Source organism: Gracilinanus agilis, chromosome 2 (assembly GCF_016433145.1).
Source record: "Gracilinanus agilis isolate LMUSP501 chromosome 2, AgileGrace, whole genome shotgun sequence".
Taxonomy (NCBI): Eukaryota; Metazoa; Chordata; class Mammalia; order Didelphimorphia; family Didelphidae; genus Gracilinanus; species Gracilinanus agilis.
The window spans coordinates 553,121,877-553,148,433 of record NC_058131.1 but is presented as its reverse complement, the minus strand read 5'-3'; the positions used below and the strand labels follow the sequence as shown (position 1 = coordinate 553,148,433).

The 26,557-nt window shown below is 45.8% G+C and overlaps 2 protein-coding genes across 2 annotated transcripts; both read left to right on the top strand.

The window, feature by feature from the left end:
- The first annotated feature begins 918 nt into the window (after window positions 1-918).
- On the top strand, window positions 919-5,380 carry MRPL52 (mitochondrial ribosomal protein L52). Its single transcript, XM_044662283.1, has 5 exons — window positions 919-1,063; window positions 1,233-1,290; window positions 1,516-1,583; window positions 3,870-3,934; window positions 5,216-5,380. Exons 1-5 carry the CDS (start codon window positions 934-936, stop codon window positions 5,354-5,356), a joined length of 462 nt encoding a protein of 153 aa, XP_044518218.1. The 5' UTR covers window positions 919-933; the 3' UTR covers window positions 5,357-5,380.
- Window positions 5,381-7,115: 1,735 nt separating this feature from the next.
- MMP14 (matrix metallopeptidase 14) lies at window positions 7,116-25,436 on the top strand. The gene is made up of 10 exons (XM_044662282.1): window positions 7,116-8,089; window positions 17,198-17,346; window positions 18,099-18,221; window positions 18,610-18,917; window positions 20,222-20,383; window positions 21,979-22,139; window positions 22,342-22,480; window positions 22,632-22,782; window positions 24,146-24,261; window positions 24,618-25,436. The coding sequence occupies exons 1-10, from the start codon at window positions 7,985-7,987 to the stop codon at window positions 24,944-24,946; spliced, it is 1,743 nt and encodes a 580-aa protein (XP_044518217.1). The 5' UTR covers window positions 7,116-7,984; the 3' UTR covers window positions 24,947-25,436.
- Window positions 25,437-26,557: the final 1,121 nt, after the last annotated feature.

The following is a 26,557-nucleotide window of genomic DNA, read 5'->3' as shown; positions in this document are numbered from 1 at the left end:
CCTTAGCACAGAATTCAAATCTAATTTCAGATAATTACTAGCTGCGAGATCCTAGACAAGTCACTTAACTTCTAACTCAGATCCTTCATCTGTAAAACAAAAACTAGGTGGTGCAGTGAATAGTGCCAGATCTGAAGTCAAGGAAGATGTGAGTTCAAATCCAGCTTCAGACACTTATTAGCTCTGTGACCTTAGGCAAGTCACTTAACCCTATAAGCTTCAGTTTCCTCATCTGTCAAATGAGCTGGAGAAGGAAATGGCAAACCACTTCAGTATCTTTGCCAAGAAAACTCCAAAAAGGATCCTGCATTGCAGGACAGGTGTGAACCACAACAAAATCCCTCAGAGTTGTTGAGAAGCAAATGAGATAATTGTGACGCTCCTGGCAAACTTAAGAATGCCTTACAAATGGCAAGAAGAGCAAGGAAGAGAGGAAGAGGAGAAAAGAGAGGAGGAAGGAAGAAGGGAAAATAAGAGAGGAAGAAGGAAGAGGGGAAGGAAGGGGGAGGAAGAAGGGAGGAAGAAAAGAAGAAGAGGGAGGAGGGGAAGGGAAGGGAAAGGAGGAGGAAGTGCTTGTTGGTTGATTGTATGCAATATCATTGGAAATATACTTTGTTTATATTTTTTATTTACTTCTATCTATACATGCTACATGTTACTCTCTCCACCTCCACTGGAACATAAACTCCTCAAGGAAGGAACTGTTTCACTTTTGACTTTGTATTCTCATCTCCAGTGCCTAGCATGCAATAGGTTGTTTAATACATGGGCTTGAATTAAAGGCAGGTACCGAGAATGAAAGCGCAGGCGCAGAAGGATCCTTTCCTGCAGCAACCAAAAATGTCTGCGGTGGATTCCTCTGATCAAGATGGCAACGGCTTTCAGTCCGTACAAACACCGAAGATGGCAGGGTCTTCAGTTTGCATACCCAAGATGGCGGCACCCAGAGTTTTTCTAGAGGATCGTACTGTACTTCCGCTCTTCCTCCTTCCTGTAGACCCGCCCTCTTCCGGTTTCCTTAGCCCTCCCCTTGGCATGGCTGGGTTGGCTGTTAGGTTGTTGGGTAGGTGGGAGTTCGAGACTAGGACTGGGCTATAGGCAGGGCCAGGGCGGTGGCAGGGGTGAGGGGGTGCCCATGGGGGTGGGGGCGGCAGGGTGCGGACTGGTCAGAGTCCTGCGGCACTGTGGGCGCTAACGATGCTCTTCTCTTCCCCTCCCTTCCCTCTCTCTAGGTGTGCGGCGGCTACATTTGAGTGTAGCGGGCCGGGCCGGCGGCGCGTGGCGGACTGAGTGAGGGGCCGGGGCCGGGGCCGGGGCCGGGGCCGGGGCCGGGGCCGGGACTGGGGATCGGGGCCTGATGGCGGGTGGGGGCTGTCGGCAGAGCGCCGAGAGGGGCCCCCTTGAGGCGGGGAATGGGGTTAGGAGAAGAGGGATGGCTGAAGGGCCAGGCTGGGAAGAGCCTAGGTTTGGGGGCGGGACCTCACTGACCTCTCTGACTTTCCCTCTCCTCCCCAGGCAGGGCCTGGCCGCCAGCCCCTCTGGCTATGGGCCTCTCACTGAGCTGCCGGACTGGTCCTATGCAGGTGAGCCCTTCCACCATCTCTGCCCGTCAGCCTTGAAACATCAGCCGAGACTGGAAGGGAAGGAATGACCATAATAATTCAGGCCATTATATACATCCCTTTAAGTTTTGTAAAGGCTATTCATTACATGTAATAACTCATTTGATCCTCCCAAACTTTGTGAGGTAAATGTTGTCATTTTACAAGTGAGGAAGGAGACCAACATTAAATAATGTGCCCTGGGTCACAAAGCTTGTTAGTAATTGAGTCAGTGGCCAGGCCAGTAATTACTAGCCTTAAGGTTTGCAGAGTGATGTGCAAATATTACCATTTAGCCACCCTAAGAGATGGGGTTAACCCCTATTGCATAGCTAAGGAAACAGGTTAAATGACATTCCCACATTCATACAGTTAGCAAGTGTCTGAAACAAGATTTGAACTCAGGTCTTCCTAACTGCAGGTCCTAGCACTCTATTCACTGTACCATCTATCTGTCTACAGTCATTTATTAAAAGTCTCTTCTATGCAGGGGGCTGTTATGAGATCTAGAGACAGGAATAGAGACTAGACCTGTGATTTCATTGATAATGGGAAACTCCCTCAGCTAATGCAGGTCAGCATTTTCTTAATAGTTTAGAGTGATGCCTAACTCCTTGAGAGATCAAGTGACTTATCCAAGGGCACAGTCAATATGTATCAGAGGTAGGCTTAGAATCCAGAGCTTCCTAGTGCAGAAACCAGTCCTATCCATTACATTCTGCTACCTCTCAGAGATAGAGACCATTTAAGAAAAATTAAACCATTGAAAACACTAAATATCCTCAACATAGTAGGCAAGTACCATCTATGTCCTTTTCTTCAACAAATGTTGGTTCAAATAGAGTGTATTGCTAAGGATTCAGAGGTAATCTAGGATTTAAAACTGGAAAGAAATAATGAGACCATGTAGGATGCTGTGTTATAGATTTAAAAAAATCAAGACTAAAAAGAAGCCCTCTGTTCTTTCTACTACACCACAGCTTCTTCCAGAAAAAAGGACATAATAAGCACTCAACAAATGTTTACTAAATTGAATGCTAGGATGTTACCCTGAGAGATACAAAGAAACAGTATAATATCATGGGAAAAGTTGTGCAACTTTAAACCAATCAGGGCTTGGTTTCAGAAACAAACTTCCTAGTTGTATTACCCTGGACAAGACACTTAATCCTCATTGCCTTAGCCCTTACTGCTCTGCCTTGGAACCAATGCACAGTATTGATTACAAGGTAGAAAGTAAGGATTTTTTTAAAATAGATATGTTGAACTGAGTAAACAGTGATGGGCAAACTTTTTAAAGAAGGGGCCAAAAGAAAGGAAATGCTCGTCTGCCAGTCTGTGCCTAAGGCAACTCTTTCTCGAAGTTTCATCAGATTGTATTTGTCAGATTAGGAATAATGTGCCTGGCCATATAGAACGTTTCAGGGATCTGCATGTGGCCCGAGGGCTATAGTTTGCCCATCACTGGACTAATTCATGTAGAAGTGCTTTGAAAACTCCAGGATGCTATATAAAGTAGACGTTTTACTATTAATGTAGTCCCCTGCCTTTAAGACAACAAAACATACACTCTTAGAATGAAAGCTCCTTGAAGATAAAAATTGATTTATTCCTCATTGTATCCTCAGCATTTTCTCCTTAGTAGCTACTCAGTAAAAATTTGTTCAAGAATTATGGTTAGATAATTCAAGAACTATCACAAGTTAATGCCAAAAACGAATGACAAAAGCTGTAGAAGCTAGAAGTCCACATGTAATAGTGGTCACTGGGCTAAATTAGAAGTTTTATGGTTAAAGAAAAATTGAACTGGACATTGGTGAATGTAGAGAAATAGAACATCTGTGGGAGCATAGAGCATTGTAAAAAGAGATTTATTGCTAGGGATATTAGGTAGATAGATCCGACTGGAATATAACTTTTTTGTGTATGTGGGAGATTGGAAAGATGACTTAGGCCCAGGTTATGGGAGGGGAAAGGAAGACCAGGGACAGACTGGAGAGCCTAGAATTACTAGTCTAAGGAGTATGGATTATGTCCAGTATATAGCTGGGAAACATTAAATGTTTTTGAATAGGATATTTAACATAAAAAAGAAAAACTGGTATTGGTATACAGGATAGATTTGAGGAGAGCCTAAAAGCAAGGATATCTGGTTATCATAATCAAGTATGAGCAAAGCTCTTTCTGAAAGATACAGATATAGTATTTTGTTCTTATTGGTGACTGCCTTTCACAGGACCCCTTTTCCTTCTTAACTTCTGTTTATAGATGGTAGATCTGCTCCTCCAATGAAAGGCCAGCTCCAAAGAAGGGAACAGAGGGAAAAGTTTGCGGTGAGTGACTATTCAGAATCTCTGTGAGGACCCTGGATGCCTGCACTGGCATTTCTGAATTCCTGTCTTAGAATTTTTTTTTTTTTTAAATATAAAATCCTTACCTTCCATCTTGGAGTCAAGGCTGTGTATTGGCTCCAAGGCAGAAGAGTGGTAAGGGTTAGGCAATGGGGGTCAAGTGACTTGCCCAGGGTCACACAACTGGGAAGTGTCTGAGGCCAGATTTGAACCTAGGACCTCCCATCTCTAGGCTTGGCTCTCAATCCACTGAGCTATCCAGCTGCTCCCTTGATATTCCTTCCCATGATGCTGCTCTCTCTCGGTTCCCTAAAAACTTGACATCCCGCAAGGCTCTGTCCATAATCCTCTTCCATTTTCCCTTAGTGATTTTATCCACATAAAATGACTTTAATATCTCTCTGAGGTCCAAAACCCTGATCTGTCCCTTGACCTCTAGTTGCATATTTCTAATTGCCTGCTGGATATCTTCACTTGGTTGACCTGCCACCACCTTGATTCAAGATGTCAAAAGCTTGGACTATTGTCTTCTCCCTAAATTTTGTGTGTACATGTTCATGTTCCAGTGGCATGCTAGTAAATGCTTAACAATCAGTTGACTTTCAAAAAACTTTCCTATGACACTTGAAAACTTAACCATACAATAATAACATTTCCTCCATCTTTTCTCAAGTCAACCATCAACAAATCAAACCCTGATTTGCAGAATTTGCAAACTTCTCAGATACAAATGTTCACACCAAAAATATGACAATTAGCTGGTATGAGCAGGCTCCTGAATACATACATCCCTTCTAAATTTGCAGTTTTTGTTGATGGACTATAGTGCTTTTCCCACCTCAAATAATGGGCCACATTTTCTTTTTAAAAGCTTTTATTGCTTCTCTAAAAATGTTACTCTCCCTGTTACTCCCTCTCCAACCTCTTCCTCACAACTCCTCTCATAATAAATAGATAAGTTCAGCTAAAACAAAATGAATCAACATTTAACCATTTTGAAAATGTATGGCACAACCATTTTTTCAACCTATGAGGCTTGGTGACCCATACCTCCCATATTCTTCTTTTCTAGTCAGAAACATTTGACTTTGATCTTGCAGTAGGGGAGATGGCAGCACTGGTGTCCCTAGGTGAACACTGTATTTAACCTCTCTTAGGCATCAGTTTCCACTTCTATAAAACAAAGGAGTTTAAATGAAATGAACTTTAAGGTTTCTTCCATATCCAAATCTTCTTAACCTGTTCTCACTGATTCTTTTTCAGAGACGAGTCGTGCTACTGTCCCAGGAAATAGATGCAGGACTGAAGACGTGGGAGCTGAAGCAGCAGGAGAAAAGACTGGAGGAGGAAAAGAAAAAGCAAAACCGGCTCAAACCCAAAGGGGCTGCAATGAAGGTCCCATGACTCAATAAAACAAACCCCCTCAAACTCTCCTAGTCCCCTGCTTTCCTTCCTGCAGTCTTTGATGTTCTCAGCACCAGCTTCAGTAAAGGAAGCTTTTCACAGCTTCAGGTTCCCCCAACTATTCAGAGGAAAAAGAACATAAACATAATTGAGGAGGGGGAAACCATGGGATCACCTATCTAGAAGAATAGTTAGTGCCCTCATCCTTGGAAAGCAACACATGCATTGGAGAGAGTGCTGGAGAACTTGGGAGTCCAGGGACCCAAGTTCAGTCTCTTGCTCTTCAGCCAATTGCTCATGGGACCTTGAACAAGTCATTTAACCTCATGTGTCTCAGGTTCTTCATTTATAAAATGAAATGGTGGTCCTAAATGACCTTTTAGGTCTCTTCCAGCTCTAGATATGTATGTTCCTATTATGCCTGTTCCCACTCCAATTCAGCTGGACAAAAGAGAAGCGAATATCCTCCCACCTCAGGATTTGGTGCTGGCCTGTATCCTGTGTTTTCAAAGGAACCATGCCATGTGAACACAAAGCAGAAGCAAAGGCTCCCCTGAATTTGGCTAGGAACCTATGTCTTATATCGTCAAGACTCATAATACATGCCAACAATTAAGCATCTAGTAATAAATGCAATTAATAAACTTTCTAGCTGAGATTATTTGTATATTGCCCAAAAAGCCATGAATATAACCTGCCTAGGGTTCTAGTAACCTTGGAGGATATCCTGTGAGGGACCAAAATGAATAGAAGAGAGCCAAGATACCGCCATACATCTGGCTATTGGAAAACTTGTCAGAAATTGACTGGGTAAAACTGAGAGAAAAAGAAATGAGTACCTGTGGGTGGATACAAGGTAAGTCTACGGGATCTCACTACTTGGACAGTGGTCTACATTGCCTAAGGAAGATTCTTGATAAATCTTACAAATGCAGAATCTTAAAATGTACAAGTAGAAACCTTTACATGGTTATAGTAGTGTTTGGATATTAGGAAGAAATCTTACCCATGTGATTTTGTTTCAGGATTCTGATAGGGAAACCCAGCCTAGAAGTTGCCCAGAATGAGTAGAACCACCATTAGTCAAAGTTCTCTCATATTTCCCAAAGCCTGAGTATCCCATCCCCCCACAGCTATTAACCACAGTAGGAGAACTGGTTCTGATCCCCTTCTTAGAGTCGGATTCTTCTTTCCCTCCCCAGGAATCCCCTACCTGGCCAGCTAGCTGCTAACCCTCCTTTCTTCTCTTGATCCCACCCTCTCTGCTCCCCTCCCTTCCTCCTTCCTCTCCCGCTGACCAAATGCAATTCTTGGCTCTTAGATTTCGCTGATTGTCAATTTTATCTCCCACTCCTTTCCTGCTTGCTTTTGTGCTGCCTTTCGACTTCAGCTTCTTATCTGGTTCCCCCTCCTTCCTGCCCACTCTTTATATCAGCTGGACCCTCTCCCAAATCCGTTCACTTTCTTTAAAAGCCCAATGCTTGAAGAGAACTAAGGTTTAATCATCTTTAAATATAATCATCTTTCTGTTCCTTCACCATTTTACCAAGTCCCTTTGCTTCATGTTGCTACTAGAGCCATTAGATTGAACAATTGGTCCATTTCTACTCTTCAGGGTTAGAAAAGGAGCTTAATACCAGGCTTCTTTCCCACCCCCATCAAAGAAACTTCCAGATAAAGTCCCTATAGTTTATAGATACTCCAACCCTATGTACTTGATTTCCTAGAAAATGGTTATTTTTTAAAGGGATGCTTTTAACAAGAATTGACAAAGGGAATATATTTTGTCAGATTGTATTCAGGTCCTGAGTGTGGTCACCTTTATCCACTCTACCTGTGTATGAAGGTCAAGTGGTAAGAAAGGCTATGAAGGGACAAAGAATGAACAATTCCATACTGGCTGGATCCATAGAAACCGGGGCTAAATTGTTGCTGTGTTGTGCTCTTTTCTCTACCCGAAATCCTGAACCTCTGGACACTTAGCCCTATCTAACCCCCACCCCCAACCTGAGTCTCTCCAGACTTCCTGCTCCCTAGGGAGAGAGGCTAAATACCAGAGGAACAAAGCCACCCCAAATATGCTTATGATGAGAAAAACTCCCACATCCAGTGTCTAGCCCCCCCACCCAACTCCCGACTCCTGACTGTGGGCTCAGCCCCTGCAGATGGCAGCCTATACCACAAAAAGGCAACTTTTTTTTCCCTGCTCTTTGCTGTAATTGGATTCATACTAAAGCAACCACGTCCCCATCAGAAAAGAAGGAGGGGGCAGGGGAAGAGGCTGGGAAAGAAGGGAGGGACAAGAGTAGTAAGTGAGTGAGAGAGAGAGAGAGAAGAGGGCTCCAGATCGCCGAGTAAGCAGAAAAAGAACAAAAAAAAAAAAAAAAAAAAAAACAAACCCCAGGAATTCGAGAGAAGAACCAGACAACCACTTCCACAGAACAAACCCCCCAACTCCAGCCTGCTCCTGCTCCTGAAACCCAAGGGGGAAACGAGGCAGAACAAAGGAGCCCTGAGAGAGAGAAGAGACAGAGACCCCAGGGGTTTGTGGGGGGAATTAAGGGGGACACAAGACTCAGACTACAAACAGAGAGATTCCCAAAAGTTGCCCAGAATTGAGTGTGAACCATGTTCTGTGGCCCTAGCCCCGACGGGAGCCTGCTTCTCTCTCTCCTCACTCTCAGCACAGCCCTCATCTCCCTCTGCTCGGCAGACGGCAACTTTAGCCCTGAAGTAAGTGTGATTCTCCCTCCTTCCCCTCTTCTTATCTGTCATGGGGGGACGACCCTCCTCGTTCCTCGAAAGGACTAGGAGAGACTCAGATCTGCATGGGGGATTGATTCTTGGGCTCCCCAGCCCCTCTGGCCCTGGACTCTCCTCTCTGGCTTCCCTCTCCCCCTTTCATCTCCTGCCTCCAAGTTGGTAAAACTTTTGTCTGCCTCCCAGCTCCATGCTTAACTTTCCCATTCCTTTCTTTAGGAGAGCTGTACATCTGGGGCAAAACTTTCCCTTTGAATCCCCCTGGGCTCTGAGCTCAACTCTGGAACGGGTTGGGACTTTGATAAATATTTGGAGCCGGCTCAAACCCCCGCCGCTGTCCCCATTTCTTGTCATGTGCCGAGTTTGTTGTTTTTCCAACTTTCCACATCTCCAGCTCTCACTCACACACCGCTCACACTGGAGCCAATCTCTCTCCTTCCTTCCCTCCCTCCATCCCTCCCTCCTCTCCAGCCTCATCTGCTCTGCTCATCCCAGGGCCGGGGGCAGGATGGGAGGAATGGGGGGTGGCCAAAGAGTTAATAGTTGGGAAGTCTAGCACCGAAGGGAGAGGGAGCTCTGTGCCTCTCATCACCCTCCTCTAGTCTTCTCTTCTCTCGTCTCCTCCCCTTCCCTCTTCTCCACTGGGTTCCTCTCCAGCCCTTCTTCCTCAGAGAACTGTTTCTGTACCCTGGCGTCCAGGTCCACAGGGCGGTCACCCTGGCCTGGCCCGGCCCCACAGCCAAGCTGGGGTTTCCGTCCACACAAAGCTCTCCTTGTGAGCAAGGGGCTCCGCTGGAGCTGGGCTTAGGGACTGGGGCATTTCTCTCTCTCCCATCCCAGTCTTCTGGATATGGGGGGAGGGGAGGCTTTTCTTTCTTTTTAATGTAAAAAACTATAAGTAAGTGAAGGGTTCACAGAGGAAGCAGATCCGGGTCCAGTCTAGCAAGAGAAGCCACTTTCACCAGGCTCTTCCCACCCCAGCTCCCAGAGGGGAAGACCTTCACCCCATGGGCTTTCCACCTTGGGGGTCAGTCTAACCTGGTTCTTTGCTGTGGTCTCCCCTCCCAGCCCCCCAGCCCAGCTGTCCCAGGCCCTGGGTCTCCAGGTCTCTCTCTCAAAGGAAACTGTGTGGGAGTTGTCTGTGGAGTTTTTTCCTCTTTTGCTTTTTATTTTGGGGTGAAGGTGGGAGACAGATTTAACTAGCTTCTTATTTTGGGCCATCCCATCCCACTCAGCTCAGCCGTGGCAAAGGCCTGGGTGCGGCAGGGAGGGGCTGGGTAGGGCAGTGGGGGAAAGGGAGGGGGAGAATCCAGAGTCGGCCCCATCAGGCCCTGGGGTAGCTGGGCAGCCACCGAGAGCACTAGGGAGGCTTCTGGGGACCTTGAATGGGAAAGTGTCTGCCTGATAATGAGGAAAGTAGTGGCTGGGCGGGGGAGAGCTCTGAGGCAGCTAGGAAGCATCTCTGCCCCGAGGCGAGAGTTAGAGCTAAGGCTGAGAGGAGGCGGTTATCTTCCTAGGTTGGCAGTGGAGTTCCAGCTTCTCTATAGAGAGAATAAAAAAGAGAATCTAGGGGGGAAAAGGAGCTTGGGCATCTGTGGGACCTGCCCACTGCCAACTCCTGCTCCTCTCCCACCCAGCCTCCTCTCCTCTGGGGCCCTGGCCCAAGCCCTCTGAGGGGAGGGGCTGGGCAGCCCTGGCACCATGCTAAAGTGGGTCATAACCAATCCCAGTGCCAGAGCCACCATCTGCTTCTGGGCCTCTGCCTGGGCCACTGAGGGGTGGAGAGAGAGAGAGGAAGGGAGGAGTAGGGCCTAGGGGGCCTGGGCTCAGGGCCTGCTCCCGGGTGGGAGATCCTCAGGCAATGTTTCCAGGCCCCCACCCATTCCTCAGCAGTGGGAATCCAAACTGGGCAGGAATATGGGAAGGGGCCTGTTGACCTTGGCTGCACTGAGGCTTGGCTCCAAGGCTCACCCCCACCCAGCCTCCCCTATTCCACAAGAAATTCTTAAACCTAAGAGAGTCCTAGAGGCAGAGTTCTTAACCCCAGAACCCCTCACCCTCTCTCTCTAAAGAGTGCCTGGAGCAGGGGTCAGCAACGTATGGCTCTCGAGCCATATCTGGCTCTTTTGAGGGCCAGATATGGCTCTTTCTGCAGGAGCCATAAAGTCCATTTTTTTTCAGGCGCTGTCACAGGAGCGCTTACTGTGAGCATTGTATGGCTCTCAAGAAATTATATTTTAAAAAATTTGGCGTTTATGGCTCTCACAGCCAAAAAGGTTGCCGACCCCTGGCCTGGAGAGTACTGAGGAGCTTCAGGAAACTGGAGCAAATTTTCCCCTCCAGAAGCCCCATCCCCACCCCCCACCCTAAATCTTGAACTTGGGTCTTTTTAGTTCTAACTCCATGGCTGACCTCTCTTCCCCTCAGTCTGTCTGGTATTTATCCTTTCCCCCACCCTCACCACAGACACAAGAGTCTTCTTCTGTGGTCTGTATTTCATTCTGTGGTTCTTATCCCACTGTGCATCCTGTCCCTGTGAGAGAAGGGAGAGAGCCTGAAAAGCCTGGGAAGAGGGATCATAGGGTCATATAAAAAAGGACCTTCCAGATCATCTCGTCCAACTTTACAGACAAGGAAACTGAGACTCAGGGTGGCAGCTTTCTGGCCCTCTGACTCCAGAACTAGTGTGTTTTTCATTGCTTAACTAATGGACCAAGATCCAATCCAATCCAATAATCATGGACTAAAGGCCTATTGTATACTTCCTAATTGTGCTAACTTGGGAAAATGGCATGGTTTAAATAAGTAAGAATCTTAACTTTTATGGAATTTTGTTTGCTTAGTTTCTCTAACTCTTAAGGCTCTCTTGCTGTTTGACTCTGGAGAAGTCACTGTCTTACTCTTGGCCTCACTTTTCCTGTTTAGAAAATAAACTGGAGACAAGTTGAGTTAGGCTTACAGGATCTGAATATTTATTGCCTGCTTCCCTAACAGATATGCTCAGAGACTCCTTAGAGCAGGGAATTCATGTTATCTGAAAGAATATTTAAAGGTTGCTGTTTTTCTCTCTACTCATCCCACCAGGAGCTCTCAGAGCCCCAAAAGTCAGGACAATGACTTACACTTCTCTATTGACCCAGTGCTGGAGACATCACTTGATCCTAAAACCTCCCTCCTCTCCCCCAGTCCTTCCCTCAGTCTGACTCAAAGCCAAAGCAAGAACTTCAGTGGCACTGCCCAAGTCCTTCCCAGCAAGTCCTATCTCCTTGTTAGGGGTAAGATGCCCAGATCTTCCCCACAAGTGAAGCCTAAAGATGAGCCAGGGATGATGGGAGTTTCCTACATACTTGAATACAGGCCCCTGCAGGTCTTATGCATACATGGGCAATGGGCAAACCTTGCCAGCCCCAGCACAGGTTAGAACAAGCTCCCAGAGACCCGACGTGTCTGAAATGGTTTACTCCAGAACTTAGAAGGTTAACCTCTTTCCCTTCCTTCTTCCCTCATCTCTAAAGAAGGGACTGAACAAAAAAGGGGGATTCCAAAGTGGTTGGGTTGTTTACAACTTGGGTCCTACCTCCTATCAGTGCTTGTAGAAGGGCTTCCCAGAATCAGTGTTGCAATGTCAATCCCTTTGGGCTCAGGTCCCCTGTCAGCTGCTCCTGAGTCACCCCTATCCAACCCCACAGCAGAAGTCCCAACTCTACCACATAGGACATCACCCTTTTGCAAAACTTGGAGTTACCTAATTGCCACATGCACACAGACGTCCCATCTGCAGCTAATAAATCTTTGTTCCTTTTGAGCCCCAACCCAAGCTTCTGGCCACTCAAGCCCTTCTCCCTTATCCCTTAAAAATACAAAACTAGGGAATAGTCCAAAGCACCCCTTCGTCCTGTCTCCCATTCATCCTTCTACCTCTTCTTGCCTCCATAAAATAATTCAGATTTATAAATCCTTTATACTCTGTAGTTTACCCTTCCAATTTTAATTTTCAGGTTCAGGGTACTGCCTCATTGTTCCTACAATAAAGGCTGACTTGGTCAGAAATTGGGCTTTTGCAATATGTGTGTTTTTCATTCAAATACACACACACACACACACACACACACAAAGCCTCTTTTCAGTGTGTGTGTGTGTGTGTGTTTGGTTTTTTTTTTTTTTTTCAAGAAAAAACCAACTTACTCAGTCTTTATCATATGAACAATTCATAAAACATACTTGAAGTCAAATATTGTCCTCATTCAACTCACTTTTCTTTTCCTTACCTCATTAAGATGCTAAAAACAATCCATAGGCCTTTAGGAGAAACCATCAACCCAGGGGCCTGACAGTGATTGGAACAAGGCTACTTTGACCCTTGGGTGGGCATGTGATCTCAATAAGGCAGGTTCTTCTTGGGCAAGTCACTTCTCCTTTCCAAACCTCAGTTTCTTTACCTGTAAAATGAGACAGCTGGGCTAGAAGATCTCTAAAGACTCTTTCAGCTCCAAATCCATCTATACCTTCCTCCTCCTTCCTTATCTTACTTTCCCTCAGCTATTCTTATAAATGCATCTGCAGGAGTCAGGGTGAGAGGGCAATCCTTGTGGAACACGTGTGCTGCCTCTCTGTCACCCTTCAGTCTTGCTACCTGAGTGGCCTCCTTTTCCACTCATACATCTTTCTTTTGAAGTCCTCTTTCTGCCACTTCTTGTGATAATTCTTCACTGGCAATGAACTACAACCCTCTGTGTGTGTGTATTGCCCTTTGAGTGACCCAAAATTTTGATTCTCTAGAGACTGTAGGATTCCATGATTCACAACCATAGGATTGTATACCAGAATTAAAAAGACAGGTTTTTGTTTCAGGAAATTTAGGGTCACTACAAACAATGTATAATTTCCCAAATGCTAACTAGTCTCTTCCCTTCCTCCTATTCAGTTCTGGGCACTGAATGGAGATAAACTTCAATGGACCAGAGATCTAGAGATAGCTGATACCTTCTCTAAGGTATCACCTTCTCTGAGACCACTGAGACCAGCTGTCTCATTTTAAATGACTTGCAGGTCACACAGGTAATATGAGTTTGAGGCATAATTTTTTTTAAACCCTTACCTTCCACCTTAGAATCGATACTAGGATTCAGTTCCAGGGAAGAACACCAGGAAGGGCTAGGCAATGGGGGTGACTTGTGACTTGTCCCAGGTCACCCAGCTGAGGCCAAATTTGAACCTGGGACCTCCCATCTCTACCCCTGGCTCTCTCTCCACTGAGCCACCCAGCTGACCTTAATTGCATCATGGATCTTCCTAACCATGCAACCTTTCTTCATAGCTAACAAAGTTATATAACTGTAAATAAGCATGAGGTTAGTTCTATATTCCCACTTTAAGCACTTGGTCTGTGTTTATGGATCTACCAGCCATACCCACACCATGACCCTATCCTAATGATCTTCCCCAACTTTCATGCACCCCTGTAATCTCAGTCCCTCCCCTCACCAACCTGCCCCTGTCTTATTGCCAAACCCTAATGGGTACCCAGTATCAAAGGGGCCGTGAACACTGAATTCATCAGGCATGGCTGCCCAGCCCCAAGGGGGGCTTCATGCTAAGCTTTAAAAAGCCTCTTCTTTAGAGGCATTTCTGAATAGTTGTAAGGGAGCTCAGAGCTATCTTCCTCATCTAGATGGTCCCCTTCTTTTACAGATGAAGAAACTGAATTCAAGAAGACCTGAGTTCAAAACCTGCCTCAGACACTTGCTAGCTATGTGATCCTAGGGAGTTGATCTAATCTCTCTGCTTAAGTTCCCTCACCTGTAAAAAGCAGGAGGTAGGACAATCTCAAAATGACCTCTGAGATCCCTTCCAGCTCTAAATCCATAACCCTCTAATTATTCAAGAGCTCTCCCCAAACATCTCTTTTTTTAAACCCTTACCTTCCATCTTAGAATCAATGCAATATATCGGTTCTAAAGCAGAAGAGCAATAAAGGCTAGGCAGGCAGTGGGGGGTTAAGCCCAGGGTCACACACCTACAAAGTATCTGAGGTCAGATAGGAACCTAGGACCTAGCTGCCATTCCAAATATCTCTATTTGCTAAAGAAACTGGTTGACAGAATGATGCTGATGGGGAAAGTTCCAAGGTAGGATTCTGCTGGTTTTTTTCAAACCAACTGGTTTTGTACTCCCACCTGAACCATAACAGCCCAGAACTACTAGCTCCTGCCCTGTCCTGAGTCCATGGCCAAGCCAAATGGTTATGCCATAGAACAAAGTATAGATCAAGGGATTTTGAACTGGAGAGGACCTTAGAGATCATCTTAAGCAAAATCACCAAATCTGAGTTGGGAAGACCCTCAGAGGCCATCTAGACCAAATGGTACTTGACCTAGAATTCCTTCTGTGAACTGGTCATCCATCTTCAGCTTGAAGACCTCTAGCAAGGGGAAACCCTCTTCCTTTCAACACTGTTCACAACTTTTATTTTTTAAACCCTTACTTCTGACTTAGTGATAACTTTTAAGACAGAAGGGCAAGGGCTAGGCAAATGAGGTTAAATTCGAGGCATAATACTTTTTAAACCATTACCTTCAGTCTTAAAATTGATATTGAGTATAAGTACCAAGGCAGAACAGTGGTAAGGGCTAGGCAATTGTTAAGTATGACTTGCCCAGGTTAAGTCACACAGCTAGGAAGCATCTGAAACCAGATTTAAACTCAGGTCCTCCCAAGTCCAAGTTTGATGCTCTATCTGCCATGCCACCTAGCTGCCTCCACTCTACTTTTAGATAGCTTTCATCCTTTTGTTTATATCTACCCATAGTTTATCTTTGCTATTGTTCCCACAGCTTCTAATTCTGCCCTCTGAGGCCAGGAAGAACAAGTTTAATCTGTTTTCCGCTAGACAATCTTTCAACTGCTTGAAGATAGCTCCACCGTTCCTTCTAAATCTAAGTCTTTTCCAGGCTAAACACCCCTCCTCCTTCATTTCATCCCTTTGATCTCCAGGCTCCTCACTCTCCTGGTCACCTTAATTTAGACACCTCCTAAAATATCAATATCCTCCCCAAAATAAAGAACAGTGGGGGCAATCACTGCCTTCCTTCTGCACCATATACTTTTCAGTGTAGCACAGGATAGAACTGTTGGCTGCCCTTCACAAACCATTGATTAATATTGACCTTGTAGTTGACTAAAAACCTCCAGATCTTTTTCCCAGGACTTATTGTCTTGTAATCACTTCTCAATCAATTTAAATTAAAAAAAAAAAAAAGGCTTTCTTGATGTCTTTTGTTTTCATATCACAGTCATTTCCTGCTATAAACCCACTTACCTCCCCTGGTTTGCTTTGGTTAAGCAAAACAAATGGGCACAGTGAGAATGCCTGGCAGCATATTCAACATTCTACACCCAAAGCCCCCTACTTCTCTACTTGAAAGGAGAGGCCAGCCTATATTTGGGAATTTCACTTTTAAAATTGAATTTAAGACTTTAAATCCACCCCTATTTCACCTTATTAAAACTAGCTATTGTTCTAATATATTAAGATCTTTTCAAATCCTCACTTGCAACCAATCCCTTCCAGCTTCATATTATCTTTTTTTCTTTTTTTTTTTTAAACCTTTACCTTCTGCCTTAGGATCAATATTATGTATTGGTTGCAAGTGTAAGAATTTAAAATTAGGTTAGGTTAAAATTAGGGTGGTAAGGGTTAGACAATGGGGGTCAAGTGACTTGTCCAGGGTCACACAGCTAGGAAGTGTCTGAGGCCGGATTTGAATTTAGGACCTCCCATCTCTGGGCCTGGTTCTCAATCCACTGAGTCATCCAGTTACCTCCAGCTTCATATTATCTTTGTTTTTATGCCTTAGTACATGGTCGATCTTTGTATATGTACCATGTACTGCTGAAAAGAAGGTATGTTCTTTTTTATCCCTGTTCAGTTTCCTCCGGATATCTATTGGCTCTAATTTTTCTAACATTTCATACACTCCCGTTACTTTTTCCTTATTTATTTTTTGGTTTGATTTATCTAGTTCTGATGGGGGAAGGCTGAAATCTTTCACCTCACTAGTATGGTTTTACTATCTATTTCCTTCTTAAGCTTCTTTAGTTTCTCCTTTACCATTGGGTGCATAAACATTTAGTATTGATATTACTTCATTGTTCATGTTACTTTTTAACAAAATATAATTTCCTTTCTTATCTCTTTTAATCAGCTTCATATTATCTTGACAAGTATGCCTACCTTTTTTTTTTTTTTAAACCTACCTTCCATCTTGGAATTAGAACAGAATTCCATCTTAGAACAATACTGTATATTGCTTTCAAGGCAAAAGAACCATAAGGGCTAGGCAATGGAAGTTAAGTGACTTGCCCAGGGTCATACAGCTAGGAAGTGTTTGAGGCCAGATTTGAACCCAGGCCCTTCCATCCTTAGACCTGGCTCTCTCTCCACTGAATTACCTGGATGACCCTGCAATCCTGCCTTCTAAGCCTTCAAACGAGTAATTGGTAAAAGCACTGAATGGCAAAAGGAGGCAGAACACATCTCTGGAGCATGTCACTTGAGACATCTCTTCAAGGTGATCTCCACACAACTCATTAATTACCACTCTTTGGTTCCTGTTATTCAACCAATCCCTGCATTCACCTGTCACCTAGCCCAGATCACTCCCTGGCCCCAAGGACATTATGAGTGACTTTATTGAATGCATCGCTTCTGAAATCTTAGTATACTATGTCCAACTCTCTCATTTTAATGATGAGGAAACAGAAATTTGCCTAAGGCCACAGTAAGTAAAATAGCCTTAATCCAAACCCAGGTCTTTACACTATACTGTAACAGGATCAATCTTAGCCTCTCAGGTCAAGATTTAGACACAATATCAGAGGCTTCTGTGTCTGTCTTCCCAGAAAGGCTAGCTTGCACCTGGTCATTTCTCCACTTTTCAAGGTTTTACCAGAGGAGAAGCCTAGTCTACAAAATTAAGGTCCTCTTTTGGGTCCTCAAGGACTTAGGGTGGAGGGATCTGGGCTTCTTTGTTCCTTGCATGCCCCTTAGATAGCCTCCAACTGCTCCCTTCTCCCCTCCAGGCTTGGCTCCAGCAATATGGCTACCTACCACCTGGAGATCTGCGTACCCACACCCAGCGCTCTCCCCAGTCCCTCTCCACAGCTATTGCTGCCATGCAGAGGTTCTACGGGCTGCGTGTGACAGGCACTGCTGATGGAGATACCATGAAGTGAGTGCCAAATGCTGGCTTGGATCTCTCTACTGCCCCTCTCCACCCTACCCCCAGACTTCATCAGTGAATAAAAACTAACATTTATATAGTGCCAGTGTAGATTTACTATGTGCTAGGACTAAGCTAATCACTCTATTATCTTAGTTGATCCTCATGACAACCCAGGAAGGTAGCTGCTATTATTATTGGTATTTTACAGGTGAGGAAACTGAGGCAGGCAGCAATTAAGTGCCTTTTTCAGGGTCACACAGCTAGTAAGCTAGATTTGACCTCAAGTCTTCTTGACTCCAAGCCCTGCGTGTTCTATGCACTGCACCACCTGGCTGTGTCAATTAATAAATTAATCAATCAACAAGCATTTATTACAATGATCCAAGATATGCTAGGCAATAGAGATACAAGAGTTGAAACAGTCTTCAAGGAGTTTATAGTCTCCTGATTTTCATCCCCCATTACCCACATAATGGGCATCAGAAACATCAACTCTCCCTCTCGCTTGAACGGATCCTGCCCTCACCCATACACTGTCTTTGGCCATCTCCACACATGGACCCAGCCTTTCAGTTCATCTATAAAATATTCATTAAATACTGACTACATGCCAGGCACTGTGGCAGGCACTGGAGACACAGACAAAAACTAAACAGCCCCTGCCCTCTTCCTTCCCCCACACAGATCCCTCACCTTTCCCCAACACTCTTTGACCCTCTCCTACATTGACCCTAACCTTCCCCCTCCCCCATCCTCAGGGCCATGAAGCGCCCCAGATGTGGTGTCCCAGACAAGTTTGGAGCAGAAATCAAGGCCAACGTGCGGAGGAAGCGCTATGCCATCCAGGGTCTAAAATGGCAACACAACGAAATCACATTCTGGTGAGTCCCAGAAAAGGTACTGAGGGCAGCCTGTTGCTAGGTTCACACTCAGCCTGCTGCATTGGAGAGGCACAGACCTCCCCTTCCCCAGTCACAGAGAAAAGGAGTATTACCCCCATCCCTAGCTCAGGACCACATAGGGGAGAAGGTGAACCAGGCACTCCTGGATCTGGGGTCTTGAAACAATAACTGAGTGGATATCCCAACCCTGGGAGGAAAGGAGCCCTTGAACTCAGGGAGCAAGGGCAGAAGGTGCCACCCTGATTTGAGGGGATTGGTAGCATGGAGGACACAGTTCTAGCAAAGGGGAACAGGAGGGCTCCCCATGCCCACCATACTAATGACTATACTTCATGTCTTCTCCCCACCCCCTCACCCTGGACTCCAGCATCCAGAATTACACACCCAAAGTAGGTGAACATGCCACATTCGAAGCTATCCGAAAAGCCTTCAAAGTGTGGGAGGGGGCAACACCTCTACGCTTCCGGGAGGTGCCCTATTCCTATATACGAGAGGGCCACGAGAAGCAAGCCGACATCATGATCTTCTTTGCCGAGGGCTTTCACGGTGACAGCACTCCCTTTGATGGGGAAGGCGGCTTCTTAGCCCACGCATATTTTCCTGGCCCTAACATTGGGGGCGACACTCACTTTGATTCAGCTGAGCCCTGGACTGTCCAAAATGAGGATCTCAATGGTGAGTAGGGTAGTCAAGGTGAGAGAGAGAGAGAGAGAGAGAGAAGAATATGGGGACCAAGAAGATAAAACTTCAAGGACATGTCCTTGACTTAGACTGGGAGTACTATCATTCTGGTATAAGGGAAAGAGTATTGACTCCAGGGAATCAGAGGACCTGGGGATAACATATCCCAGCTACTTCTCAGCACGTGAGAGTAGGGATTCCTTTCATATATGGTTTGGATTAGATGGTTACTGAGATTCCTTTCAATTCTCAGATTCCATAATTCTTGTTCAAATCCTATCTCTGACACTTACCTATGTGACCTATGTAACAATCACCTAATCTCTGTGAGTCTCAGTTTTCTCATCTATAAAATGAATGAATTAGCCTAGGTAAGTCTCTTCCAGTTCTCCATCTATTATTTTTTTTTTGTCCTAAATTTGAAACTTCTTTTCGATCAAATTCTGTCCAGGTAATGTGCCATGGGATAGCTGATAGAGGACTGGCCTTGATCAGGGAGGCTTGGTTTCAAATTCTGCTTGAGACATATGCTAGCTCATATGAGGTCAAGTCACTTAATCTTGAAGGGCCAGAGGCACCTCTTAAACTATAAAATACAGATTTTTCCATTTGCATCTGTGGAGGGAGTGTCCCATGCCAATGAAGTCATAAGCTCCCATTCCGCTCCCCTCACAAATACTTCCAGTTTTGGGGTGAAACTGTGGCACAAGGGATCAAAAAAGAAAGAAAACTCAGACTTGATTGAGGCTTCTCCTAAATGCCTCCTAAATTTCTAAGGTAGGTAAGGTATTAGACCTGGGATTCCTATCCATAGCTTGCCTTTTGGTCATTGCATCATAGGATTGAGACCTGGAAAGGATCTTAGAGATCATCTAGTCTAATTCCCCATTTTTACAGAAAAGAAAACTGAGGGCCAGAGAGATTAAGTAAATTATCTAAGGTCACTCAAAATTAGTAGTAGAAATAGCCTTTGAGCCCCAGTTCCATCTCAGTGTACCCCAAAAGACTTTGTGGAAAAATAATCTCCATCATGGAAAGTATTTTACTGATAGCAGGAGAGTAGAGAGCCCCCTGGTTTCATTCATTCCATTCCTTATGCCCCTTTCCCAGGCATGTAGGGCAGGAATTTCTTAAGTTTATGACCCAGGTAACAAAGCTACAGTAGCATGTAGAACCCAGAACTGGCCAGGCAGGTGAGGGAATGGTTAAACAAAATATAGGTTGGGTTGGATAGGCCTGGGGTTGCTATAGGAGCAATAGAGGGGGGCTACTAATGTGACAAGACTTGTTCCTTTCAGGGAATGACATCTTCCTGGTGGCTGTACATGAATTGGGCCATGCACTGGGTCTGGAGCACTCCAATGACCCCTCTGCCATCATGGCCCCCTTCTACCAGTGGATGGACACAGAAAACTTTGTACTTCCTGAGGATGACCGTCGGGGCATCCAGCAACTCTATGGTGAGCATCCCAGCCTTACACCCTCACAATCTCCCCTTTCTCATATCTAGTTTTGTTTCAGCTCTTCACAAGGTCATTTCCTCTGACAGCTGATTATCATATGAAGTGATAATATGAGTTCTAAATACATCAAGAGTAAGGAGTCTTTTTGTATTCTTATTGCCTAGCACACAGTAGGCACTTAGTAAAAGCTTATTGAACCTAACTGATTTAATACTTTACAGTTTAGAAGTCTTTCTTGGCATCTCTTCCCTTGCTCTCTATCTCTCAGGCCTCATCTTTCCCTCTTTGTACCCACTCTCTTCCCATCTCTGCTGTCACCATCTTTGTCCATTTTCTCACATCCAATCTTCGTCCATCTTCCTACATTGCATCTCTCCCTTCTTCAAGGTTTCCTCACATCTAATCCCTCCCTCACCCTGTTCCTTTCTTCATCTCTTCATACCCAGTCTCTCTTCATTTGTTTTTATCTACCTGTTTTCATCCCCTCATCCCATCTCTCCCATTCTTGTGTCCAATCACTTTCCAGTTCTTCATACTCACCCCTCTTCATTTCCAGTCTTACTCTTCCTCCCTCATATCCCCATCATTTTACCTCTGGGATAGAACTCCTCTTTTTTGCCATTTAAAGCTCTGTACAGCTTAGACCCTTCCTATTTTCCCAGTCTTCTACATTAGTCCCTACCAAACATTCTGTGGTCTACCATACTAGCTGACATACAGTTCCTCACACATAATGCTTTATTTTCCATCCCTATCTTTGCACTGGCTGTTCTTCCTGCCTGGAATGCTCTCCCCTCCTCATGTCTACCTCTTGGGTCCCTGGTTTTCTTCAAGACTCAGATCAGGGGGCAGCTAGGTGGTTCAGTGAATTGAGAGCAGGCCTAGAGACAAGAGGTCCTGGGTTCAAATCTGTCCTCAGACACTTCCTAGTTGTGTGACCCTGGGCAAGCCACTTAACCCCCATTGCCCAGCCCTTACTGTTTGTTTGTTGTTGGGTTTTTTTTGTATTGATTCTAAGATGGAAAGCAAGGTTGTTGTTTTTTTTGTTTTTGTTTTTTTGTTGTTTTTTTTTAAAGACTCAATTCATGTGTCACCTTCTACAAGAGACTTTTTCTGGTCCCCCTCCCAGCTACATTTGTCTCTCCCTCTAAAGTTTCTTTATTTCTATTCTATCTTAAATATATTATTACATATTATATTTGTGTCTGTTGTCTCCTCCATTAGAATATAAGCTCCTTATGGTCAGAAACTGTCTGCTTTTTATCTTTGTATCCCTAGCATTTAGTAGACTACCTGGGTACCATGGACCCTTAATAAAGTACATGTTGATGAATTGATCTTTCTCCATCTCTTCCTTGCCTTACAACCAAGCTCTCTTCATCTTTTCATGCCTGTATCTCTTTTCCTGATGTTTCTCTGTTTCTGCATGCTCAATCTCTCCATCTCCCCATATCCCATCTTTCCATTTTCTCCTACTTCACATCTGCCTATCTAGAATGTATTCTGTCTTTTCCCCAAGGAAGTCCCTGCCCTTCTGTACTGTCCTTTCTCAACTGAGTCCATGTCTGATGTACATATATTCTTGGTCCCAGGGAGTAAGTCTGCACCCCCCACCAAGAATCCTTCACAGCCCAGGACTACCTCCAAGCCCTCTGTCCCAGGCAAGCCCAAAAATCCCACCTATGGGCCTAACATCTGTGATGGGAACTTTGACACAGTGGCTGTGCTTCGGGGGGAAATGTTTGTCTTCAAGGTAAGGGGAAGCAAGAATAAAGCTGATGGGGATGGAGAATTCAAGTTTGGGGAACTAAGGGATTCTGAACTGGAAGTGGGAAGAGGCTAAAGAGAGGAGTACTAGCAAAACTCAATGACTAAAACGTGGTGAAAGAGGGACAGTGATAAGGTGGGCTTAGCAGCTTCAGGTGGTCATCTCTGCCTGCCTTTGCCCCTTCCAGGAACGGTGGTTCTGGCGGGTTCGGAATAACCAGGTGATGGATGGGTACCCAATGCCCATTGGTCAGTTCTGGAGGGGCCTGCCTGCTTCTGTCAACACAGCTTATGAAAGAAAGGATGGCAAATTTGTCTTCTTCAAAGGTAACCGGGCGTTTGGCTTAAGGATTCTAGAAGTTCTAGGGGTCCTGTGGCGAGGGAGGCATCTCCTTTGGAAGAATAGACTCATCAGTGAATCTGTGAGTCTCCAAGGCCTAAACTGACTAAAATCCCCTTCCTGCTTCCCTCTCCAAAGGAGACAAGCATTGGGTGTTTGATGAGGCCTCCCTGGAACCCGGCTACCCCAAGCACATTAAAGAGCTGGGACGGGGCCTGCCGACTGACAAGATCGATGCAGCACTTTTCTGGATGCCCAGTGGAAAGACCTACTTCTTCCGAGGAAACAAGTGAGGACCCCACTCCCCATCCCCCAAAACCTTCTATTTCAGGCACCCAGCTCCCCCCCCCCCCAAGGGACTCTCCCAGTCTTAAAAGAGATCTTTCCCATAAAAAGTGACTGGCCATCTGCCGTTACCTAGCAACAATGGCCAAAATCAGGTGCTGAATCAAATCAGTGGGATGTGACCTGGTCATCATCTCAGACCTGGTCATTTGGTGCTTTCTGCCCACGGCATCCCTTCCTCCTTTCCTCCCTTCCTCCCTCCCTCCCTCCACCCAGGCTGTCTGACCTCCTCTGGTCAAACTCTATGATTAAAGGCTGGTGATGGTTCATCTGAGGGCTAATCATGGGTCCTGTAGGAGGCCCAGGCCTTCCCCTTCCCCCTAGTGCTGCAGGCCCTCATTACCAGGCAGGCAGGCTCTATACCCAACATCCATAGCTCTAACTAAGGATAAGATAATTGGGACACTGCCCCAAGGGCTCTGAATTTTAGAGTGCTGACCATATTTGTATTCCATCAGCAGCATAGAAATAATAGAGTTTATTGCCTAGTTAGGGAAAATGATTAAAGTAGAAAGTAACCAAAGGTCCAAAGCCCTCACTACACACTGCAGCCATATCCCAAGTGAATTTTTGGCCAGCTCTGCCCTGTAATTGGACCCTCCCACCCCCTTGACAAGTACTCCAGCATCAGCCTTGCAGTGATCTTAGGTCTCTGTCTCCCCACCATAGGACATTTTCCTGAGATTCCCTCCCCCATCCCAAGAATGTCCTGAGGACTCCCCATCGCAACCAAATCTGGCTTTAAAAAGTCAATGTGAGGGGGCAGCTGGGTAGCTCAGTGGATTGAGAGCCAGGTCTAGAGACGGGAGGTCCTAGGTTCAAATCCGGCCTCAGACACTTCCCAGCTGTGTGACCCTGGGCAAGTCACTTGACCCCCATTGCCTACCCTTACCACTCTTCCACCGATAAGTCAATACACAGAAGTTAAGGGTTTAAAAAAAAAAAAAGTCAATGTGAGCCTGTTATTTTGGTCTCACTTGCCCTAAACATCAAAATCACTAGGCTTCAAGGCAGCATGCTTGGTAGAGCTTGGAAGTGTTAGACTTGGAATCAGGAAAATCGGAATTCAAATCCTGCCTCAGGTACTTTTACTAGCTACATGACCCCTGGAAAATCACTAAACCTGTCTCTCTGCCTCGATTAATGTATCTGAAAAGTGAAGATAATAATAGCACCTCTCTTGGGATTATAAGAATGTGTTGTAAGAGTCAAGGATGACACTGAAAATCTTAAAAAGCATTATATAAATGTTAGCAATTATTATTTGTTACTCCTCCTGACAGACTCTTTTCCCTACTTTCCTTCAGGTACTACCGATTCAATGAGGAGTTCCGTTCAGTGGACAGCGAGTACCCCAAAGATATCAAAGTCTGGGAAGGAATCCCCGAGTCACCCAGAGGATCATTCATGGGCAGTGACGAAGGTGAGATATTAGAGGAAGCAACCAAGCCAGCCAACATCTCTAGGCCTGTTTCATTATCTGTAAATCTAGGGTTATGAACTAGATAACCCCTCTCTGAGGTTGCTTTCAGCTCTCAGTCTCAGGATCCTATAAAGCAGGAAGGATGGGAGTGGAAGAAAGGAAAATGAAAGAGCCAGGAAGGACAGGAAGGAAAGGGACAGCAATGTGTGGATCTCATACTAACGATCTTTCTTTTCATCTCTTCCTCTCTTTGGGCCCTTTCCTGTCTTCCTTGACTCTCTCCAACCCTTCTCTTCCTTCTACCTTCCTATGTTCCTTCCTCCCCATGATCCAACACACTTTTTCTCTTCCCCCAGCTTTCACCTATTTCTATAAGGGAAATAAATACTGGAAATTCAATAACCAGAAGCTGAAAGTGGAGCCAGGCTACCCCAAATCAGCACTTCGGGACTGGATGGGCTGCCCCTCTGGGGGCCGACCAGAGGAGACTGATGAAGAGACTGAAGTGATCATCATCGAGGTGGACGAGGAGGGCAGTGGGTCAGTGAATGCAGCTGCTGTAGTGCTCCCCATCCTTCTGCTCCTCTGTGTCATTGCTGTTGGCCTAGCTGTCTTCTTCTTCAAACGCCATGGAACCCCCAAAAAGCTGCTCTACTGCCAGCGTTCCCTGCTGGACAAGGTCTGACCCCCCCAACAGGCTGGGGGGCTGGCACCCCTCCCCTGCCCACCCCCACCACACAGACTTTGCCTCTGGGGGCCAGGGGCTACAGGTGTAGGGGGAGGGATGTTCCCATATTTCCCCATGGTCTCCTTGATGTCCCACAACCTTCCTCCTGTCCCCTCCATTCCCTAATCCCTTTGTCTGTGCCTTTCTCCTCCCTCTGCTCCCCTCACTTCATTACTACACAAGTCCCTAGGATACTGAACATCAGTAGCATCATAGAGGCTCCCTGCCTCCCTTTGGGGAGCTTTCCTCCTTGGTGCCAACCTCCCCTGCTGGTCATCCTGGGGGCTCTTCACTTGAAGGCTAGGACTCTCTGACCTCCCTGGTGAAGGTCAAAGTCTGGGTCACCTGCTCCTTTTCCTTTCCTGGACATACCTTGCACCTCTGAACTTTAACCTCAGGAGGCTCTACATACTTCCAGCCCCACAGACCCCAGGTCTGCCTAGTTGGCAGCCTCTCATCATCTTTTCTGGCTAAAATGAATCTCAGTAAGGGAAGAGGAGAAGGCCCTGAGGGAATCTGTAAGGGTAGAGGTGGGGAAGTTGGGTGGGAAGAGAGATCTTATTCCCAGGGCTGTCCATCCCAAACCACTGGGACTGGAACACAGACAAAGGAAAGCAGGGTGGCCATTCGGCTTTCAGTGTTGCTAGGTCGATCCATCTCCCTCCCTAAGGGAATCATCTATTTCTTTCCCACTCATCTGTTCACTCCAAGAAATTTCTTTGCAAGGCAAAAAGCTTGAACCTTTAAGGGATAAACTTAGGAGGGGAGGAATTCTCAGCTGCCCCACTTACCGTCTCCCCAGCTCTGTCCTTGCTCAGCCCCCTTCCAAACCTTAACCTTGGGTTTGGGAAACCAAGGTTGGAAGAGCCATAGGGTAGCTACTGAGGATAGGGATGGGACAAAGGAGAGAGGGCAGAGTCATGGAAACTCAGGGGTGTAGCTATATATAGAAAGAAGAGACTGGGAAAAGGATCAATGGCCCAGTGATGGACATGGAGAGACTGTTAACAATGGAAGCAAGAGCCACATAGATAAGGAGTGGAGCTGGGGCTGGGACCCAGGAACGGGGGTAGTGGAAGAGGGGAACAGTAGATTCAGAGGATAAAGGTGAAGAAATCAAATGAAGACCAAACTGGGAAGTGTAGCTGGTGCCAAGGGTGGGAGCTAGGATTGTCTGACTAGAGAGGAGTTCTCTGATGAGTGAGGACATTGAGGAAGGCTTGGATAAGGGGATGGTTTAGGGAGAAGAGATTTTTTTTCTTGGTCCCCACAACTTTACATGTGAGCGGGACCCAGGAAAAGGTCCTCAAGGAAAGCCAGGGTAAGGGGAATGAAGAATAGTAGGGCAAGGACAATGAAAGAACTCCTAGAAATGGTAACAATCGCCTGAGTCCAGATGGAGCACACTAGATAGTGCCCAGTGAAACCTCTTAGAGGTTTGGTCTTGATGCTGAGGGCCCAGGCTCTGACCCAAAATGGGTAGGACAAATCTTGGCCATGCTGAGAAGATCTGAGCAGCCTCAGCCTCCTGAGCAGTCAGGAAGAAGGACTGGGATCTAGCTCTCAGCC

Coding starts and splice junctions, on each gene's coding strand:
- MRPL52 (XM_044662283.1), top strand. CDS start 934: ATGGCGGCACCCAGAGTTTTTCTAGAGGATCGTACTGTACTTCCGCTC. Junction 1,064..1,232: donor GTTGGCTGTTAGGTTGTTGG/GTAGGTGGGAGT, acceptor CCCTCTCTCTAG/GTGTGCGGCGGCTACATTTG. Junction 1,584..3,869: donor GCCGGACTGGTCCTATGCAG/GTGAGCCCTTCC, acceptor TTCTGTTTATAG/ATGGTAGATCTGCTCCTCCA.
- MMP14 (XM_044662282.1), top strand. CDS start 7,985: ATGTTCTGTGGCCCTAGCCCCGACGGGAGCCTGCTTCTCTCTCTCCTC. Junction 8,090..17,197: donor ACGGCAACTTTAGCCCTGAA/GTAAGTGTGATT, acceptor TCTCCCCTCCAG/GCTTGGCTCCAGCAATATGG. Junction 18,918..20,221: donor CCAAAATGAGGATCTCAATG/GTGAGTAGGGTA, acceptor TGTTCCTTTCAG/GGAATGACATCTTCCTGGTG.